At 31.2% G+C, this 24,423-nt stretch overlaps 1 protein-coding gene across 1 annotated transcript in view; it reads right to left on the minus strand.

The window, feature by feature from the left end:
* Positions 1-14,925: 14,925 nt before the first annotated feature.
* Positions 14,926-24,423, minus strand: part of LOC106686332 (leucine-rich repeat-containing protein 15) — a 37,429-nt gene continuing 27,931 nt past the window's right edge. The window contains exons 3-4 of the mRNA XM_067045410.1: positions 21,713-21,958; positions 14,926-16,413 (exon numbers count right to left, since the gene is read on the minus strand). Of these exons, the coding sequence (XP_066901511.1) occupies positions 15,286-16,413; positions 21,713-21,958 (1,374 nt within the window). The 3' untranslated portion in view covers positions 14,926-15,285. The remainder of the gene's footprint in view (positions 16,414-21,712; positions 21,959-24,423) is intronic.

Genomic DNA, 24,423 nt, shown 5'->3' on the forward strand with positions numbered 1-24,423 from the left:
TTTTTTAAATAAAAATAAATAAATGATTATCAAGTTGTTTATAACAAATGTGCTGTATTTCATGTAATCCAATAAATTTTTGTTATGGTAATATTGTTGCCAGTTGCGATTTTATAATTTCTAAATCCATATACCATTATTTTTGAAAAAAAAAATTAATGAACCATAAATAAATTAACAAATGTTTGATGCACACTGTATCATTTCGTCCCGAGCTAGGTCTCAGCTCAAAGCGCCTCTGTTGAAAATTTATCTAATTTTTCAATTCATTTTTGTAATCTTCTCATATATCATAAATCAGGAGACATAACATACACAAAAAAACCATCCTTCCCAGCCGGACCCGCCCCGTTAAGACACCCGGAGCGCGATGGTCCTATATCACTTTTGAAATATTAGCTTAAAACGGGAAGAGGAGACTTGCAGATAGTTTGATAAGCGCCTGAAATTGAAAAACGGCATGCCGTTGTTCAATTCCAGGAGCTTTTCAAGTATTGCTCGATTAAACTATCTTAAAGTCTCCTCTTCCCATTTTAAGCTTATATTTCCAAAGTAATATAGGACCGTCGCTCCTATTGAAACCACTACTCCTAAAAAAATAGGAACTAGGAACTACTTTATAGTATATTCAAATAACTTTAATTTGAGTGCTAATAGCTGTAAATTTACTAGTTCCTGAGATATAGCTCGATATAACCAAACGATTTTTCCCAACAACTAAAATCAACATTTTGTGAATTTATTTTGGGAAATACCATGAAAACTACTACTACTATTACAAAAATTCTAGTTATAACCTACTTTATGGTACATTGAACATTATTATTCTTTGCTAAAATAAAATCTTTAAAATATTTTTAGTTATTTCGTAATTAAATTACGAAAAATTATTTTTGTTTTTAAAATATTGTAACTGAGGAATTATTGAACATAAAAAGAGCTATCGCACATATTTTAGTAAATTTACCTTGATTTAAATAATGTTTTGTAGGTTTCTATTAAATTTAACACAATATCATGAATACCACTATTATTAGTGGCGATATTAAAATGGTAACTAACATGTTATTCCGTTACATAGACGCGTAAAATGTACAAAAGCTGCTAATTATATGGGCCGTTTTAAGAGAACGTTTTTTTTTAGAAAAAAAAATACTTGTGTATTTTAAATAAGTTGAACCAGAATTCTACTGAAATAAGGCAAACAATTAATTTGAACCAGTTTCTAAATGGCAATCCTTCCCCGCCGAACGGCAATCCCAGGGAGCGACGGACCTATATTAATTTAGAAATATTAGCTTAAAAGAGGAGTCTTTAAGATAGTTTAATCAAGCAATACTTAAAAAGCGCCTGAAATTGAAAAACGGCATGGAACTTTGCAGAATATTACAGTGAGTAGGCTGGTCCATGTACGACATGTCACAATCTCACAAGAGGAGATTATAACACAAAAAAGGCAATCCTTCCCCGCCGGACCTACCGAGGGAAATACGAAAAAAAATCGTTATATTCATGTATCATTAAATGGAATTATAAAAAATATTACTTTAAAAAATTATTTGAATAGTAATTAGTTTGAATATGCATTTCCCCTTGGAATAATATTATTGTTCGTCCTCAGCTTCCGACTGAGGCTCTACGGGCACAATAGCTTCATCGTCTCCGGCAAATTCTGTTTGTAAATTGGAGGCAAATGAGAAAAGTTTTTGGGTCCTTTCTTAATATTCAAGAAGTGGAAGTTGGATTCAATCAAAACGAATTCTTAAACTTCGCCCCTAAGAAGGTATTAAAACTAGGTAGAAGATTATTCTCGATTAAACGAAAAAGGTGGACTAGTTTGTCTGAGTGTTGGAGGGGAGAGATTTCGGGCGTTTGTAGAGCCACTAACTTTAATTCCCTCAACATCAAAGCCACTTTTGTTTCTTTTCCTTTTCTTATAGACAATGGAGTTTTGAGGATAAGTATATTCCAGTTCTAGTCACATAAAAAAATCAAAACATCTAACTAACACTAACACGAACTCAGGCTGGTGTAGTTCAGAATAATTTAATAAATAACTAACTAAATGTCCACTTAATTAATTATTATTATTAATTATTATTATTAATTAATTAATAAATAAAGAGGACAAACGTCATAGAACTTTTAAGTTAAGTAAAAAATGTATTCAGTACTTAAATACATAAAATAACTTTTCGATTTAGAATACTGGTGATTTGAAATGTAATTTTTAGTAGTAACTTTATTTTAAAAAAATGTTGTGGTACCCAGCTGTATTGGGTTACTAAATGCACAGTGAACTTACATCGAGTCAAATAATTTTTTTTCAATTCTTATAATGTTCAGATATAGTACAGTAAATTTATAATATATAATAGTAATAAAGGATTTATTATTGTTTTATAATTTTTTTCTTATATTTAAAAAAAATTATTTTACTTTGTTTTTAATATTTTTTTATCCTTTTTTCTTTGTTATTCTTCATTATTTATTTATGTATTTTCACTCCTAAACTCAATACATCTTTCTTTTTTTATCCTCTTTAACAAATATAGAATATATTTAAAGTATAACATATAAATAATTTCTATAAAATAACTATATACGTATATAAGAATCTGTTGTATTTGGGCACATAAGTACAATTCAATTAAATTCTTTAAAAAAACAAAAACAACTCAACACTATTCTAACCATGATGGGGGAGGGGAGTCAAGATTTTTAAATCGTTACATTGCACGATCAAAAATAATAAATAGATATAAAAAGTCATAAATCTATATAAGAAAATTAATATTTGTTAAGAAGCTTTAAAAACTGTTTCTGGTGTCTCCTTTTCGTTCTGATAAATATGTTTTTGTAATTTAAATTTCATTTAGGGATATTTAGAATAGATACGACATAATTTGAACAGATTATGTAAAGTTCACCCATGAATACCCTTACCATCATGTCTAAAAATTTTATTTCATAAAATTACATGAAATTAAAATACTGTCATCAAATATTATTATTTACTTAAAGGTTCGAACAATTTTTAAATATAAATTTAATTTAGGTAATAAACTTAAATTGAGCAATTATTATGTTTGTATTCGCTGAATTAATTATTACTAGCACTAGTTGTGCGGTCATTAATTATGCATTTATTAATTACCTACTGAATTCATTATTTATTTATTAATCACTAACTGAATGCGCATTTATAGCTACAAATTAGTGATATATTTACCTTTACATAGCTGGAATGGCGTAGGTCATTTGGTTTGTCATATTTGTTTGATATACTACAAGTGAAATATAATAACAATGTATTTAATAAAATTCCTATGTGGTTTTAATCAACTGTTGATACATGATCACATCAGCTTTATTAGTTTATTGTGGTATATTGCTAGTTTAGTGATAATTAATAATTTTAAAAAAATGTATTAACTCAAGTGTTGTACCATTATATGTGTAATATTTCTTTTTTCTTATTTAATTTTTTTTTAATATTTTTAATTTTACTCTGTACCAACTAGGAAAAATGTGCACAATACATCATAGTGAACAAATAGTACTATATATACACCTTCAATACCTTTAATTATTTATTATTAAATAACATATTTAATTAATTTACGTTCCTTCGAACTCTCAACCCTTTTCTAATTTACTTTTAAATCATTTACTTACTACGTGTATGGGTGTATGTACGAAGACGTTACAATCTCTCAAGGAGATCATAACCCCAAACATGATAAAAGGAAACCATACATTCCGGGCCCCTCTATTAAAACAGCTTTATCTTACCAATAAAATATTTATCAATAGCGATTAAAACAGTATTTGAATGGTAATTATATATTATATAGATTTATTTATATTAGAGAATAGAATTGATAGAATGAAGAATGATTTGGGTTTTAAAAACAAAATCGTTTCCATTTTAAAAACAAGAAGTGTGCAAACGTTTTTTAATTAATGTGCAATTAATGTTAAGTGCAAATTAATGTTAATGTGCAAACGTTTTCTAAGAACATTGGGGAGAGTTATGAATTTATTATCTGTATTATTGTTCAATGAATTGAAGAAAAACTAAATTCAGCACTGGCAATTGATAGAGGTGCTAATCTTCGCTTATATATCTGAAATGTTAACTTTAATTAAATTTGATTCTCTGAGTTTTTTATTAAATATAATTTCGGACTCGAGCAATTATAATAATTTTTTTATATTGAATTCGTATCTCAGGGTTTAATTATTGTATTTTTTTTATCTTTTATTAATTTCCAGTTGTTTATTTCCTCATTGGACAAGTATCCATCATCTAATCCACTCTATAATTATATTAGAAGAAATTATATCTCATTTACTCTAGTCATTCATTCCAGCAGTTACATAATTTATAACCTTATCACAAACAAAGAAATGAAAAACGCCAGATATCTATATATTGTTATTTTATTACATTTAGATCTCCCATTTATCTCTTCAAGGGATTTGACTTGATATAAAAAAAATGTTTTATTCTGAAATTAATGTTACAATATATTATTTAACAAAATGAAAATTTAATTCTCAATTAAACATATTTTTAAATGTCCATCTACCTGTCTCTCCCCATAATTGGACTTTGTTTTCAAAGACAGATGTAATTACATTATCTCATTAAAATAATATGTATTGTTTAAGAATTATACTAATACTGCCATAATCCATCTTCATTTCAATTTTTTACTTTTATATTTATATCTAAAAATCTAGTAGTTTTTAAATATCTACAAAATAATCTTCTATTATGTATTGAATAAAACAAGTGACAGATGATAGATATGAATTTATCTAGATTTTATCGCATTGGATGAAATAATAAAATAAATGCTCCCAGAAAAAAATATATCGCTCTTGATAATGATTTGTTAGATGTGCTGCTAAGGAATGTGAGATGCCTAGAATAAACTTAACCAATATCACCGCAGTAAGTTTGCCAATGGCGCAAGCGATCCTTATAAAAAATATATCTTTATTCGGAACTAGGGCCACTGAGACGGAATATGTAAATAATAGCTGCTGAATAAAAGATACTCCTTCTAGAGTACGTAGAGCTATAGTCCACACTCCATATCCATTTATACGGCTGAACCACAGTTATCGTGGCTAGGGTCCGTCTCATTCCTAGCATGTATCTTTCAAGAATTGTATTTCTTTTTAGATATTTCCAGACACTGGAATATCCACCCCATAGTGTAAATTTTGAATGTACAAGTGTTTTTATGGGTGCCATATTTACAAACTCAAGGCTTGGAAAATATACAAAGCTTCTTAACTGATTTATAAGGTATATTTTTTTAGTGTTTCAGAAAAATAAAACAAAACAAAAAAATAATCACCCAAATTATTATGAATATTTACTATTATATTCAGAAATTTATACCTCCTATAATAAGTAGTTACAAATTTCATTTAAATGCGAATCTGTACCGATATAATCCTTGAAGAAGTACATTTTAAAGAAGTATACTTCTTTGAACAGTGGTTGTACATGGAGGTGATTTGTTCACTCTCAAACGATAGATTTTTTCTTAATTAAGAGTATCCACTATGTGAGGCTGGATTGATCATAATGGTCTCTTTGAATCCATAGGGTTGACTCACGGCTGCTGTAACAAAGTAAATAATCCTCTACCACGAACCCGGGTCCTTGGAATTAATAACACAGTGCCTTACTCAATGATAGACCCAGATCTTCCTCTTACAATTAAAGGTTATGAAAATTTTTATATGTAGGTATATTATGAATATATTTTTATTTTATTCGAGCTACGTTTTTTTAACGCCAACAGGACCATCCCTTAGTTTTCACTTTTTTTTCTTTTACCATTTCGCTTTTATAATTTTTTTTCTGTAAATTTTGTTTGTATGGAGTTTTTCATCAGCATTATCTTAGTTGAAACATAATTTAATACTAAACAATAAAAAACAGTTTTAATAAAATAAATTTATAATGTTAATTTCCAGTTTCAACATCAAGTGCAGTTAATGATATGTAAGTTTCTATCACGTAAGATAAAACATTTGCTAGCCTTGACAGTTATCTGTCACACCATTTTAACCTTATCAGTTATTCTAGTGATGGCCGGAAAAAACATTGTTCTTATATATTGCTTTGTTTTAATTATTCATGAATTTAAAATTTTAATCACTTCAACAGAAACGGTGTGGTAGTGACTTGAAAAAACCGAAAAATTAAAATAAAACAATCTCGAAGTGTCAGTTTAATTATAAACTCAATAATTAATCAAAATATTTATTTAATTAGACCAGCAATATCTCATGTTTTTGGATTGGAGTTTAAAAAGGAAAAATAATTATTTGAAAATATGACTGCTAATAATGACAAAGAGTTCTCAGATAACTTCGGTAGGGTACTATTTGTTATCAGACAAAAATCAGAAATATTTCCTCATATTGATCTTCAGAAATATATATCTGACGCTATGTGAGAAATTTCAGGAGTACTCACGGGGTGCCATAAAAAATTTGTTCTCAATGAAAACTAATTCAGTACTGCTTTCTACGCAGAACTTCTTGAAGCATACGTCTTCTCAATTATCAGGGTACACTGACCAACATCACTTATAATGTACACCTAGCACTAATGTATACCTAAACTGCCGCAACTGAAAATATCTATCATTAATCTATTTTTCCTTAGACCATTAGCAATAAGTTAAATTTCTTTCCGTCTAATCTATTCTACTGAAAGTGCTCATCCTGCTCTAGACGAATAACCGAATATATCTATATAATTTGAGTTTTCATAGAAAAATAGTTATATCAAAAATAACTAAATTAACTCCTCCAATTACAGGCTAGTCCTTAATATTTTATTCTTCGTGGAGAGAAATTTTGAATTATAAGTGTAATCTAAAATTTTTTCTGCTTTTATTTTTCATTATTCATCTATAATCACTTCTCTTGTACCAATTTTATTTTAGTTGGAATACTAAGTCTTATAACAATGAATAAAACTACAATTAAATTAATTATAGTTATTTAACTATCATGTATCAAAACCATATCATATATAGATATTATGTCTATCAAATTAATGAAATTGTTTTGCAAGAGTTCTTACTGATTATAAGTTATTGCGCCTAACATTTTTTTTTTTCGAAACGTTTTTATTTTTCATTCAAATGCAAAATACATGCGCCTAACAGTTTTTTTTTTCGAAACATCTTTATTTTTCATATATACAAAATACAAATCATATCTTTGTTTGCCGTATGGCATTACAAGAATAATTACAATGTCCGCTGAAGGCGGTTATACACTGGTGGTATAATAACAGGAGGCTAACAGAGAATAGAGAGGGGCCATTCTGGCTGGTGCGCCAAACAGTAACCTAACTTCACTTTTTTGTTAGTAGTGTTCACTCTTAGTTAACGAGTAGGATGAACTTATATGTTTTACTTTAACCTCGTAATAGGTACTGCCAATTGTTTTCTTATTTACTATTCTTTTCCAATGTGTTTTAAATGTCACACTGGTACATAAATGAGAGACCAAACTCTCTCCTCGAAAAACCACGTCTCTGATATTTCTCGTCGTACCTTCTCCACCCTAAAACGTTTAAATTATCTTCCTTACCTACTACCTGGTTACTTTCATAATATTCCCCCACTTTGATTATTGATGTGTGGTTTACGGGTGTGTCGCTGGGGATTACGAAACAAAATTAAAACGGTTAAATAATTGCTTTGTACGATTCATCTTTGGGGTTCCCAGGGACGCCTCTGTCACCCGATTTTATGAAGAAGTAAAGAGGCTTTATCCCTCCTTCCACCGTAAATATTTTCTTGCTTCCCTCCTCTACCAAGTTATCCAATCCTGCTGTCCACCGAACATCTCTGATATCCTTCAATTTAAATCCTCAGTGCAGTACCGCAAATCCCGCTCACGGCCTTCAGACTTATATATAACTGCCCATCGAACCGCAGCCTTTGGTAGATCTTTCCTCATCCCAATGGAATTCTATTTCCTCCTTCATTCGTGGTTCTAATACCCTTCCGACCATCAAATCCCTTATCTTAGACCATCTTCTCTCCACCCAATTCCAGAAGAATAACAATTGAATGTTTCAAACAAAGTTTATATATTTTCTGTACTTGATGTTTCAGAATTTACTTTATTCTTGTAAATCTGTATATTAGCAGAAATTGTACCTTTCCATTTATTACTTTTAGTTTAATTACATTTCATTTTTGTTTTCTATTATTTATTATCAGAAGTGTTTGTCATCCTATGTTTTATGATATGACATATGGTTTTACTTTCTTTGTTCTATTCTTATTTTATATATTCTGTTAATTAATGTTGTTTATTTTAATCTTTTCAAATTCATTATTTTATTATGTTTTCTAATTTCATTTATTCTTATTTTGTATTTTCACTCTAAGGCTCTAAATCCTAATTCTGACGCCCGTATGTTATTCTAAAGGGATCAATCCCAGGATAAATAAAGATTATTAATATTATTAAATGCCCCTACGTTTTAGTTGGATATGACAAAAAAAGTACCAATAAGTATGTCAGTGACATAGATCTCCTAAGAATGTATATCCCAGATATTTTTTGGTGTCATACGTTTTTTTCTGTCTTGGTGATGTCTCCATTCACAAAGAAGAGATTTGTTGACTGCCACTCTCATAATAATACTTACACATTTCTCAAGATTTATATCCAGACAAATCTGTCCGTGGAGCCTTTAATGGAGCAAAATTTATGATTATTTCCGGAGAACCCTTACCGCCCGCCGTGATTGCTTGATCGCAAGCAAACCCTGTGATTTATATCCGAATTCATTTAAAACCCTGATCACAGAGCTTGCGGTACAAGTGATCAATGGGCAAAATGTAAAGCGAAGGCGACAAGGGACCACCCTGAGGCACTGGCAGCACACTGATTTGGCAATTTGAACGCCCTACACTAATTTTGATTTTATTGGTGATTAGGAGAGCCGTGATCATATTTTTCATAGTTTAGAAGACATTTCTAGCCCTAGCGAGCTATCAATGCGTTTATAGCTAACGTTGTCAAAATTAACGAATTTATTTTATGTTTTTGAGAAAAAAATTGGTTAAGAGTACACTTTATTCGGTAATATATTTTCAAGGTGATTATAAATCTTCCTTGAGAATTGAAAAGAAAATATCTTCCTGAATTGGAATCGTACGCTTCTAGTCGGCAACGAACCTAACAAAGCAAATGTCCAAAATGTCGGTAGGACATTGGACGTCGACACTGTGGAGGACCCAGCTGGTACGAGTAAAATATGGGACAGATCCTGGGGCATGATCAGTTTTGGTCAGTGGGAGTTCGGTGACATCTCACTGGCCCAGAGCCACACTGAGATAAAATACTGGCAGGAACAAGCTTCTAAAAATAAATGAAAATAGATTCTCGAAGCGAATAACGGTAAATGTGTTGTAAATTGTATTTTATTTATTTCATAAAACGCATGAAACCACTGAATTATGGTACCTTTATATCAAAACCGGATTTTTGTACTCTGCAAATACATAAAATAATCATTGAAATTTTAAAATATTAGTTGAACAGTGATTTAAAATTTAAAATTTATTTTTCTATTATATAAATAAAATTTTAAAAAAATTCAAAATTACTAGCAATTTTTTATCGATGATTGTCAAGAATAATAACAATGGAATTCTATCAGAGAAGCAGTAAGAGAAGACCAAGGATTTTATTTCGTCTTAAAATCTAGATTTGATGCACAAACAACTCTTTTCATTTGCAAAATAATATTAAGGGCATTACTGATGAGTGGTAATAAAGTCTAAAGAACATAATTTATTACTCATATAAAAACTTTGCAATTATTCCAAAATTAGGTCCTTAGAGTTGCCGTAGATTCCCCTCGTTCATAAAAACCAGTCAATTACATCGTGAACTACAAGTGGAATAAATAAAAAAGGATTTCATCAAGATTAAACCCCCTTTCCATTATCAATTATTGAAAAAAAAGTAATAAACTGTTATAATAACCATGAAAGGCCCACCAGGCCAATCTGGTGATCAAGAAAGAAGAAAAGCATATTAAAATATGCATCATTAGTTTTTAAATGAAGAGAGGACATCCCTTTACGCATGATTGAATAATCGTGAATAATTGAAAGAAAATTATCAACTTTCAATTTCCTTTTATATTATTAATCTTCTTTTTTTTTACAAAGTCGTGTTATTTTTGTAGGTTGGTGAAAATTTCATTTCCTGCTGAGATGCTGAGTATGAATTCTAAGATATCAAATAAATTATTATTCACCCGTACCTCAGGTAAAAAAGGGGATATCAGTTCATTATTCAACCGATGTATAAATGAGTTTCTTAATTAGAGAATAATTGCAATGATTGTGTATCATGTTTACAGTGTGTATATATATATATATATATATATTCACCATTTTAATTATGATTTTGTTTTAAAATTCTGATTTGATTTTTTCTGAGTTAGTGACATTTGAACATATTTTAAGGTGTATTGTTAATTTCCTAACCTCTTCCAATGCACCTAAATTTTCTAATAATTCGGAATAGTGGTGGATCATATTTTGAAACGAATTCATATTGTCCACTTCTTTGATCTGAAACATCAAGAAGGTGTAAAATGAATAAAGCGCTAAAATTTTATTACTATTAAATTTATCTTGAATTAGGTATTTCTTAATCAAGAATGACTCATCATAGCACCCATTTTAGACTCCTCGGCCGAAGATTTATACTAAAATTATATTAACTAATTGTTTTATGGTTTATAGGATTTTTGATTTTCGACTTTATTTTCAAGGAAATCGTCAAAAACACTCATAAGTTGCTTTAGGAGTTTAGACGCTTATGCCTTTAAGACATAAAAAAAAATTCCTGAGTTAAATGCGCTGGAGAACTAGAGGAAGGTAAAAAATAACCGTTATGGCCTAGCAATATTCTGATAAAAATTCCAATGATTGTTAAGGTAGGGGGAACGAAAATATATAGACAAATATATATATATGCCTTTGAAATACTTATTTGTTACTGTATATACAATTTATTTCTCTCTCACGGTGTCCCTCAAGGTTCCTTACTCTCACCAACCATATTCTCCATATATTTAAATGACCAAACGCTATTCAACATTCCCAATATCATCTGTATGCCGACGATCTACAAATCACATATCTTTTCATCCTTCTGACTTGATCGAGGAATCAAGTAAGCTGCAGAACGACATTGAGATTATACACCGTTGGGCTTGAGAAAAAAATCCAGCAAAAACCAAAGTCATTCTCAATGGATCAAAACCCTTCATTGATTCCATACCTTACGATTATTATTATAGCTCAACAACATACATATTCAGTTTCTAAGCAATATAAAAAACTTAGAAGTCACCGTTGATCAGCACTTAACATGAAAGAGCCAAATTTCCCAAATAAATCCAAAAACTTTAATCCTTGAACAGCTCCTAATATCCGGTGATTCATTTCCTCGAAATACTAATCACCTCCTCTTATCCTCCTTTATTCACCCACATTTCAATTATGGATGGCTAGTGTATGTAGGACTATTTATTCAATAAGAAAAGAGACTAAAAAGACTAATGAACAATTTATAAGATTCATTTTTGTCATTCCTTGGCGTTCCCAAATCTCACATTACTATTCCGAGCAAAGCTGGCTCTATCCCAGTATCTGGAGACAATACCTCCTTGGCACATTTATACATCAAACCCTAAAAACCAAAAAAAAACCTTCCTACACCATTCACCTCCTTACTATACGATTAAAATTAATCGCATACATACATTATTAACCTATTAAACACAAGACCCGATATACCGATCTCTATATCTCTACCTTCAGAACTGCCTCTTTTGCTGCCCGAGCAACCTCATTTTGGAATTCCTGATCCACATCCATCCGCAAAGCTTCCTCCTTAACCTCATTTAAACATCAACTATACATCCATCTCCTAGACTATCAAACTTCTGTGAACTTGTAGTGTAATTTAATGTAGCCAGACAAAAGCTTCATAATTCTGTTCATAATTGTTATTCCTAGGGGACCAAGTGTCCCAGAATAAATTTTTTTTTTTTTCATTTCATATTATTGCATAAATTGTTTAAACGTCGAAAATCATTGGATTCTAACTTTTAGTTAGGAATACTTTTGCGGCTTCCCTTAGAATTGAGTGATGATGAGATACTTAAAAATAATCAGTTTTTATAGTAATTTCTCCATATTTATACAAATTTTGTTAAATGGACTAAGTAAAGAATAAAAAAAACAAACATTTATGCAAAATATTTTTATTCATGACATGAAAAAACATTCAACTAAGCACTGAAAAGGACGATTAATAAACACTTAAATATCCAGAGACAGAGACAATACAATGGTTTCCAAATATTATAAATACTTTTAAAAATATATTTAATCCAATCTTAGAATATAAATGTTTAATATTTACATTATTTACAATAGTCAAATATTAGTTATCAATACATCACTAAACTTTGGTATGTGAGACATTTTTTTTAATCACCTACCTAACATAGAAAAATATTATTTCTTTCATGAAAATAATTTCTTTCTCCTCAACAAATATCATAACGATAAGCAATTAAAATTTCCCGAAAACGGACACGACAATTTAACATGTCTTAATCAATGATATCGTACGTAATTTTGATTAACAAGGAAAATTTTTTTTGATATGTAAAAAACCAAAACGGAAAACAATATTTTCTAATTTAAAGAATTACAATGTCTACAATAGGCACATCAACAAATATTTTAGATGCAACAATTGTCAATAAATATCAATCTATGTAAAAATCAACATTTTTTTTTTAAGAGGCGATTACATCAGCCTCTTATAATATTTTTATACCCAGAAATATTAATGTTATAGGTATTTACGGTTATTTTCATCATAAAGTAGAAATCCATACAAATTAAATAAATAATACATTATACTTAATTACACACTAATAAATATTTGCAAATGAATATCTATTCAATTAAATTCAAAATATACAAAAAGACGCATAGTCCAAATGTAATTACCTAACAAAAACATAAAAAATGTTTGTACCTTAACGTAAAAATTGAAAACAACAGAATAAAGTTTTTCTACAGAAACATATTTGAGACAAACACTAATAGATGCCATGTATTTATATATATGCTGCACAATAACAAATTATAAGTTTACAATTTTGGAGTTAAAACTTACGTTCATACAGCAAAGAGATATTTTGCTCTTAACCTGTGAACTTATAGTATCGTTTCTTCAGCATGTTGTGAAAATTCTTAACCCTGAATTTTTATCTTGGAAGGATTATTTTGTATTTTGATTAAATAATTTTTACATAATATAATCTGAAGGCAAAACTACCTATGGTTACGAATGTCACGACTATTCGTCAGGAGAAACACAAATTAAGCAATATTTAATCTAAACTCAATAAGCTCTAAAAAATTGAAAATGCATATATTGAGCCAACAAAATTATATCAAGTGTTTTTTCCAGTAGTTACACACGTTAGTAAAATATTTATTCGAAATTAAAAAAAAAAATTTTAATTTGAAAATTCGAAACTCAAGAGGTTTTGGTATTAGGTAACGAAATGATGTAACAACCACAGCTTTAAGTAAAAATATCTCTTTATAACAGTAAAAACATAAATTGAACTTAATAATATCGACTAGTAATAAGCCGACAATATAGTCAGTATATTATTTAATACATAATATATCAATAGATTAGTCTTATAATTACTATTTTATATTTTCAGTAAAAATTAATTTCTTTCAGGCAACCTTAACATATTTTCCAACTTGGTGTTTGGAAAAATCATCTCAATTTCCAACACTAGTTTTACAGAGAGGTAATTTTAATTCAAAAGGAGTAAAATATACTAAAGAATTAATATCAAATGTCATCGAGTAAAATATTCGAATTCATGCTCAATATAGTCCTGGGAAAATAATTATTATTTTTCCTCATTCTTAACAATAGTTATTTTTAGAAACAGTATCTCCTTAGCCGAAGATATTTTCAGGAACCCTACTTTGTGCATTTCCCATGTTGAAATAAATATTTCTTCATATAACCTAAGTAAATATATATTTAAAATAATTCCCTGAAAAAAACAACTAAATATTAAAGTATATTCTAAAATTAAAAAAAATTATCTTTTCATAAAAACATTTATAAGTTAACTTATTAAATTGTTTACATCCTTATCAGTGATCTAAATTTAATATCTTAAAAGTATTAAATGATGGTCCCCATTATTGATTAAATCTAATGATCAATATAAAAAAAACCTGTCTAAGATAAGATTACTCAATCATACATAGAAAATATTCCAAAACACTAATAGAGAAAAAGTTATAATAAATTATAAGATAAGAATAAATTATTTTTATTATAATAAAAATTCATAACATAACTAATGATTATAAAAATAAAAAATTACAACTACCAAGTACATTAGTAATTATTATCATTCCAATGTTTATTTACAACATGTATTATATCATCATAAAGTATTTTACAAATTGCAAATCTGTATAAGAATGATTAGAACAATAAGACTTCTGTATTAGACTTATCATTAAAAGGAAATTTTTACATTATTATGAAAACTTATTCATAAAGAAAAAATAAGAGAAACATTAAAAATTGTTGTTATTTTTAACTACTTTTTCTTTGCATGTTCAATAATAGTGCTAAAACAAAAATTATGAGATGGAAAAGTCCAAGAATACAGTTATAAACGGTTATCTATTATCATCATATAAAAAACGCAGAATATTCGATTTTTTAATAATCAAAGCATTTATAATTAACATCTATGGTATTATTTATTATGTTTTTGACCTAAAAAATATTAAATCATAATGTTCGCTTTTAAACATAAGTGGAAAGATGCTTTCATACTAGAATTTTGAGAGTTTATTGGTAGTTGATAACCAATAAACTCTCAAAATTCTAGTAGTAAATTAACTTTATACTCTAAAGCTATAACTTTAAGAACGAACAAATTATGGATTAATTTGGAAATTCTGAAGAGACCGCTTAAACTATCACATGTAAGTCTTTTAATTAGTTCCTTAACGGTACTGTTTAGGTTTTTACTGTGCGGAACCGCAACTACAACACAACCCAGTTCTGGCAGCAGTTCTGGTCTGACTCGACCGTGACCTGAGCCAGAACTTGGGCCGACCCTCAGGAGGTCTCTGCTAGCACTTCAAGTTCCGGATCCTTTGTAATCTCGTCAATGGTAGCGATGGACACCTTCTTCTCAGCGTTGAAACCATTACAGATATCTTTGGCAGCTTTTCTCTTCTGCTCGTTAGTATAGTAGTAGGCGGTGTGGTTCTTGTTGTATAGTAGTCCGGCGACAACTGCGGCCATTGTGATCACCAGCAACGCTACAGCAGACCCGGCCGCGATCAGGCCGAGCTGAGTCTTGTGGGTAAGGGCAAGACCAGCAAACCCTTCTTCCTTGTAGTCCAAACCGCTTCCGCAGAGACTTAGCTGTTCGGCAGTAAGAGTTGCGATGGAGCGTCCACTTAACTGGCCGGGCAGGGAGCAGATTGCTGATGCTTTCCAACTGGCATTTGACTTCAACATGGGTAGGATATGACAGAGGTCACAGGCCCAGGGGTTGTCGTTAAGATAAACATTAGGAATGAACTCCATCTTTGCTACCGATCCTTCGTCTAAAGAATGTAGATTGTTCCTGGACAAGTCTAGAGTGGTCATCCCAGGAACTGGAGTAAGGATTTGGAACGGGAATCTGTTTAAACCATTGCCTGAGAGATTCAAGTGTTTGAGTGTATCCACTTGAGCTAATAATCCTAGAGGAAGTCCATGTTTCACGTCAAGGTCAGCCATTGAGAGGTCCTTCAGCCTTGTCGTTACCTGAAGAACGTAAAGGAAATCATCCACCTTAATGTTGTTGCCAGAAACCAACAATGACCTTAGATTTGGTGCTAGCGGCTGGAAGGTTATTGGTTCCAGGCGGTCTAACTTGTTGTAGCTGAGGTCCAGTTCTAGCAATGAGGTGAGGTTATCGAAGGCGTGGTTGGTTACTTTGGCAATCTGGCTCCGCGCGAGGTTGAGGTACTGTAGGCGCCCTTGCGAGGTGAATGTTCCTTCCAGTACGACTGGGAAGTGGTTGCCGTCCAGCCTTAGGGACATTAGCTTCTTGAGGTCCCTGAACTCCTCACGATCCAGATACTTGAATTGGTTCTCACCCAGGTCAAGATGGGCCAGGTTGGAGAGGAGGCTGTAGATGTGAGGGTTCATGTTTCTCAGGTTGCAACGTCTACAAGAGAATGTCCGCAATTCCTGAAAGAAAAAGAATGAAAGAAAAGTTGTTAATAAAATCATTGAGAATGGTTACCTAGTTATATAGTATCATTCTAATACCTATAAAACTAAATACACTGAATATTGGTGGCCGATCAGAGTATTAAAGCTATGAATCGGCTAGATGTTGATTTTTTCCCATGGTGGTCTTGGTTCTGTTTTTTTTTTGTTCTAAGAATAGTTTTTAATTGCAAAGGAAATTAATTTCCCTCATCCCTCCCCAAATTTAAATGTATCTTATAACAAAAGACTAAATATATTTACTAATAGTGCATCCTAATGATCGTAAAAACATAAAACTGATTCTTTATTCATTTGAATACTCCAGGCTTGGTAAAAGAGACAGGATGGATTATTGGGGGTAAAGAGTCATTCCGTCAACTCAACACAGTTTTGAACCTTACCATCTCAAATTTTCTTTAAAACGCAGATTTGTGGTTATAGCCTTGGAAAAAATGTAAACTTTCACCGAGATATATCCTCATTACTGATATATATTCTTATTGAACTTCAGGCCTGTTGAGCCCTTAGATGGCTCACGGCTACAGTGACACAAAAATTAATATCGGCCACAGCCGAATTGGAACCCAAGTTTTTGTAGTTTGTATCACAGTTCCTTACTCACGAGCTACCCACTCCCAGCTTTCTAAATTTAAATAGAGATATGATATATTTATACCGTAACAGGAGATGTTCACTTATTTCATTAGTAAAAGGAATAATCTTCTTTAATATAAATATATTAGTTAAAATTAACCGATTACCACTTTTTTGTGATACTAGGTTGACAAATATTAAAGCTCTAACCAACATGTCGTAGGAGCCGAGAAATAAATATTGTCCATAATTAGCAATTCAGTATATTATAGTTTTCTACTTATGTTCTGTGTGAATTTTGAAGATATTATTTACCAATCGATTTTTCAATTGTGCAAAAAAGAGAAAAAAAGGTTGCTGATAGTATATGAGTTCAAAGGTGTAATAAATTGGAAAATCCAAAACACTCATTTTAGTAAAGTAGTCCAATTTTTTAAAATATTTTTCAAGTAAAACAAAGTCGTATTCGTTTTTGGGTGCCTCAAAACTATCAAATACGAATTTCCATAGAAAAAAATTAGTAATTTCCTGAGAACAGTTTTTTGTTCTGTCGAAATCCCGCGTTCACTTCAGATATGAAGTACAAAAAGACACACAATAATATTCAGATTAATTTCGAAATCCTACTACTGTTGAAAGTCTGACTTTCCTTCATTCCACTCCATATCAATAATACATGGTATATCTTTATAACGAAGAAAATGTGGTTTCCGATAGATAAAATTTCATTTCACATTTCACTTTACTTCTGCGGTTTGTCTGAGTCATTTCGTGTAGTGTATATGACTCTAAACAAGTTTTAGGTAAATTGGAAAGACGTGCTGAAGTTATCACAATTTATGAGATTTAAAAAAAACAACATTGAATAAGGAACGAAACACCCTAGTGGTTATAAAATATTCCCGATAAACAACTGTAATTAAAAGCCATAATTTCATATGAACACATGCGGTGGTCTCTGACACCAAACGTGGAATTAAATCTAATAATCAATCCCATGAAGATACTGAACATATTATTAACAGGGCCTTAAGGTTATGTTGGTAGATAATGAAACTTCTAGTTTACAGATTTGTTATACAAAATCCTAATTATAAAGTTCCTCACAAGGCAGGACCCAGTAGAATGAGCATTATAAACGGAGGTTGGGAAAAAAACAACTAAATAAGGAGAAAACATGTACCCTAAGCAGTAGGACAAAATTGGGAAAAAAATTGATAATAGCCCCAAAATCTGGGAAACTGCCGAGAGAAGAATCTGACATCAAGAAGTTGTCTTTGCTAGATATCGATGGTCATTTAGCCTCTCCAAGCAAATATCAAACATAGAGGTTATAATTCAGTATCATGTTGAATGTTAGAAGTTTAATAACAACACTTTATGATATCATCGTCTTGACACGTTCGTGGTACTTCGTTTAGTTTACACGGCAACGAATACACACCCGTGTCTCACACCTATTTTGAAAGGGACTGTACACACCATCTTGTAGTATCTACAAGATATCCTGTTTTGCAGCGAAGCCTTTTAAGATTCAAGGAAATACTGAAACTCCGGCTGAATATCACTCTTGGATGTACTGAATCTGGTGTTGAGAATAATGTATTCAAGTTTATAAAAAATATAAATTAAACTTTATCACCTTATGTGACCATTCCAAATTAAATTTTACTAAAAACAATAAATAATTATGTAATACTTGTGAGTTTAAAAGTACTCACATTGTAAAAATCCAAAACCGATATCCTAATAACGCTCTACTAAAAAAATATGTTATTTCATTCTAGATAATCTTTCAGTAGATAATTCAATAAAACTATACTATTGAATATTATTAACATAATAAAGAAATATTTTCGGTTCCACCACAAGTTCCAATAAGCTCACCACAAATAAGAAAAGAGATAAAATTCTTAATGCATCCGTTTCTTAATGACAAAAAAACGGACGGGGACAAAAGGAAATAAAGGTAAATAAAAGGGATTTTAAAGAGGACCCTTGTATTTCTTTATACCCCTTAATATATACATATATTTATTTTATTCAAATTACGGTCGAGCAAGCATTTCATAAAATAAGGGTCGGTATATTAAGTAACATTTAGAACAAAAAATACAACGTTTAAGGGAGAGAGGGAGAAAGAGAGAGTGAGAGAGAGAGAGAGAGAGAGAAAAAGGTGAGTATGTTTTATATGAAAGGATCTTCCAAAGCCGCAGAGGAGGGGATGGGGGTGGGGTTTATGAGCAAAAAGCACTACTTGAGCCAACTTAGCTCAGAAATTACCTCAAAGATATTTAACCCCAGCTCACCTTTTCATTTTTTTCTGTCTTCCTGTTTCTCGTATGTTCCTTCCTAATCGCAGCTCTTATACCAAATGCACCTATTTAAGAGGAGTACCTTTTATACCTCTTGATATGTTCCACGCTTGGGCAGAAATGAAACGTTTTATATTATATATATCTTTTCTTTCATTATCTCCTTATTTCTCTTAGGGAAGGAGTATTCTCATTCCATGTTTTGTTTGTTTTGTCCGTCAAGAGCCATTCTTCAGAGTTGATAGATTAACTCTATAACCCACTAGTGAGCAGTCGCGAGCCCATCTATAGGACTATAAAACTACATGCAAGTATGGTCTACCCACAGAGGGCTTTTCTATTTGCCTTCCTTCCATCAGGCAGCAGGTCTTCCGATCCGCTCCTAACCAACAAACATGGCAATACAATTTTAGCTATCGTTAAGGTGTTAGTAATTCAATAAGAGATTTCAGGCGTAATGTAATTATGTTATTCTTAATTTTAAAAAGTTTGATCCTTTTTTTTTCTCTCAACTTTACCAACGTTTCGACCCTCAAGCCATTCTCAAGGATATCTTCATATTTATGCCATTTTCTTTTATCAAATCTTAAAAATGCAGGTTAATTTCCTTTTCCCATATAACCTTTTCTATATATTTTTTTTTCTTTGATTTAAACTTTTACAAACCACTTCTCTTCTTTCCTTCATTTACATTTGCAAACTTAAAAAGTTTTATAAACAGTTAACATATAAATGTTTTTTCCTTTTGGATTGTTTTTAATGTTTTCTATTGCCACTATTTCTATTGCGGGTATTTCAGTTTGGAAGACAGTTGGCTATATTTCCATTGCTAGGGTTCTTTTAAAATTTGGTCCTACAACCCCAGCCCCTGCTTTTCCTTCTTTAACTGGCCCATCAGTATACAATACCAATGCGCCCTTCTCAAATTTAAGGCATCCCTTCCTCCACATCTCATTGTCTGGAATACATGCTTTGAAGTTTTTTGGGTAAATGTTCACTTAGTAAACTCATCCATTCTTTATCCTTAATCTTATTTAGGATCTTTTAGTGCTCTTGATAATTTCCTGGTTTATAATTCCAATCACGTTCTATACTTAAGGCACTCATTATGGCTTCTTTTCGTATCCAGATGTGTAGTGGAGTTAAGTTCAGAATTGCCTCCATAGCTGCTGTGGGGCATGTTCTGATTGCTACAGTCACACCTAGACCGCCATTCTTTGTACCTTTTCCAATTTTATTTGTGAGTTTTTTGCCACCAAATTCCCGATGAGTAGCTTGTCATGGGCCTTGTAACCGTTCCGGATATTTCGGTTTGATTCCCCATTTTAAAAAAAAAAAAAACTTTTACACGTCTATAGAGAAGCTCTGGGAATTCTACTTGTGTTTCTGATCTAGGATTACTCCTTAGTATTTCACTTCTTTAGTTGTATTGATCTATACTAATTCCAGTTTCCTCTTGGTTCTCTGTATAAATTTTATCTGATCTACAGAAAGAGACATGACCATTATCCCGGTCTTTTTGGAGGAACTTTTGTATTCAGGCAGCTGAGGATGAATCCTATATCCCTTCACAAAACTTCCTCCTGAACAAGACTGTTTCTTTGATAACCAATTATATAAAATTATAAGATAAATATTTAATAAACTTTCAAAGTCTCAACCATAAATTTTTATTATTTTTCCAATATTTCTTTTAGAACGCATCATTTCCTTCCCATTCACTTTTAGTCAATTACTTATATACGTTTAATATAATTATTAAGTAATCTCCTTACATCATGTTTTTGTTATATAAATAAAAATGGTCGATATTGGGTTTCAGTTATGACAATTTATTATAAGTCAAAGCTATTGGGTCTAGCCAGAAGAATATAAACAAAGTATTAGTGACCGGGTCTTTCAAAAATAACAAGGACCGAGTGAAGTTTTGTTGTTGTTTTTTTTTTACCAAAAACGCAGAGACATTAGAAATAAGTACGTAAACAGACTGAGACATGTTTTTTTTTTTTATGCTATAACAAAACCTTTATAAGAACGAGAGAACACAGAGTGTTAACCAGGATAAGGTGGGATTTTCCGCACTTTATTCGCTCAGATATCACCTACCCTAAAAAGGGTGGTCAAAATTTTGTGGTGTAGGCGAAGCTTTATTTGGAAATTGGGAGAGGGAGAATGGGAATGATGTTTATGATTAATTTGACTTAAAGAATTCTTTTAAAAAAATTGAGTTATAAATTATATGTGTTGGGATACAATTTAGATATTGTATTTACGCACTCGTTTTTTTTTTTACTGTTAGGAAGTTAATTAAATTTTAATCTTAAGTAAATATGTTGTGATATTAGAAGTTAAATGTTTTTGTTTACCTGTACATCCTTGAAGACTTCCGGATCCAAATGTTCCAAGTCGTTGTCACTGAGATCCAGGAACCTGAGCTTGGCCAGCTTGAGGAAGAGCCTCGGGGACAGCTGGTGGATCCTGTTACCGCGGAGGGACAGCACTCGCAGTTCGTGGAGGTGCTGGAACGTTCCTGAACCCATAGATTCTATTCTGTTCCAGTCCAGGTGAAGCTCAAGTAAGTTGACCAAGCCGCGGAAGTTATTGTCCAAAACCTGTGGATGTTATGATGAGTAAGTCCATGGATACTAATATCAAAAGAATGGGCTAAGTTAAGAGATGTAATAATTTTATCTTTACATATTTAATTTATATTTGAAGAGTGTTCTTGTTATTTTTTTTAATAAAAGTTTTGTATTGCAAGAGGTGATCTAATCAAACATGTTTTGATTTCTTACTACACCTCTTATTAAAACCGACTAATATTCGTGAATAATGTGTGTGCATATGGTGGATATTAATCTTTTAATAATCTTGTGTTGATATGAATGGAATTTGTCAGGATGATGTGCATTACAGAGGGTATTAGAGAAATATGAACGGTTGTTCGATCAGATAGTCCAGTCAAAGTAGGATTTTTATTTATTGATATCTTTAGATATTTACTAACAATTTTTATGTTAATGATAAAACTTAGTGTAATAACTACATGTTTGCTTGCAGATTCAGCCGAAGAGAAATGTTAAGATACTGATTGGTATGCATTGGCGACGGCACGGGCACAATCCGATCCAGTTGTTTAGTATTCAGCCTTGGGGTGTTAAATGCGTTGAACCGTCTACTCGATTCTCGATTGGAAAATTTTAATTGTTATTCCTATACATGTACTTAGGTAAAAAAAAAAAACTATACCATAATATATATTAAAATATATTTTGGAATGAAATCAGATAATATAAATATATGAGCATATAAATACATAAGGTATGTAACATAAAAAAACTTCTAAACGGTCTTAACCTCAAAAAAACAAAACAAAAGGATAACATAGGGTATCATTAGGCCTTTATGATTGCATTTGTGTTGTATACTTTTCACCATGACTGAAAAACTATACCTTCCAATTGATAATTGGAATTATAATTCATTGGATAATGAAGCACAGTTGAATACTAAATATTTTATTTTTTCTCCCCATATTTTTTTAGTCTAACCATGTCACATTTATTGCTAGATAACTCAATTAAAATTAAACAAATGGATAAATTAAGTACATGACATATTGAGAAATAACGGGTTTTTATTTCACATATGCTATCAGGAAGCTGAGGTATTAATTTCATATTATTCCGGTTCCTATTAAGTAGATAAAAAATGAAGAATAGAAAAAGTCTAAAGTATAGTGCAAAGTAACCAACTATAATGGAACTATAACAAAAAAAACAAGGTGTTAATATACCACTTAAATTAAACTTTTCGCCATCATAAGGATTAGTTAAATTAGGTTAATAGCACATTACCGTGCACATTCCTAATGATAGAAAATATATATTTTGGCTAAAATACTCGCGTTATAATAAACAAATATTTGTGATAAACGACTTTATGTACGATATTCAATAATGTGATATCGAATTATAAATTAGTTACCAATAATTTATCAATTAAAAGATAATAAATATAGAGATATTAAATATTCATTTCATGGCTTCACACAGAGACTAACAAAGATGATTAGTTGTTTGGGAAGAGGGTTCAACACCTCGGTCATCGATGACCGTTGGGTATTACCAAGTAAGCTGAAGTTGGGGTTACCACTAAATCGAACCCGAAAGAGCCAATCGGGAACACCCAGACCCACAGGGGCTAGCCAGAGTTCAAATGGCGTCCAAGTCCCACACGTCAAGTGATTACATTGTTGTTTAGGATACGAGGATCTATCAGAGGGTGGGGATAAAATCCATAAAATCCATCAAATAGTTTTATTTTCATTTACATATTCCACCAATGTTTACAATAGTATATTCATGGATAACTCCAAATCCTCTCGAAACCCCGGAGTTAACATGCTCTAAAGGACGAGTGACGTCACCCAAGTTCTTCCATACCAACCCCCTGGAGGTTCAGAAAGTTATCCCTTTGGCATACTCGCGGGTCAAAAATAAGAATGCTAGAGCAAAGTTTGCTCCATTAAACTCCTTTTTTTTCAAAGGCCACTCTTGGTGATTAGTGGTCAATGTACTTTACATATCTATGCCACAAAATCTTAACTCCAGAAATAACATAATTCTTCTCAGTCCGACCTAAACCCAAACGCCCATTTTTTTTTCACACCCTTCCTAAAAAAAATAATAATATTATTAGTACATACATACAAAATACATGAAACGGAATATGTATACCAGTGCGTGAATATGTATATCCGAACGTCCAAAATTAGCACCGGACTTATCCTACGTTTAAAGCGTATGCTAATATCGAGTAGAACAGGCTCTTTTTTTTAAAAAAATAAATAAATCCTGCAACATAAAAAAGTGAGTAAAACAGGCAATCGGTGTAAATTTTTTGAGTATGCAAAAAAACATTTTTTGTTGCCTTCAACCTTATGAGACAACTATAATTTTATAACAATACTTAAGCCGAGAATAATAAAACAAAGTATGCTCGATTTAATATATATTTTTTTCAAATACCAAAACTCTCTCTCTCTCTCTCTCTCTCTCTCTCTCTCTCTCTCTCT

The sequence above is a fragment of the Halyomorpha halys genome, unplaced genomic scaffold (assembly GCF_000696795.3).
Source record: "Halyomorpha halys isolate HHAL.00 unplaced genomic scaffold, Hhal_1.1 Scaffold809.1, whole genome shotgun sequence".
NCBI lineage: Eukaryota > Metazoa > Arthropoda > Insecta > Hemiptera > Pentatomidae > Halyomorpha > Halyomorpha halys.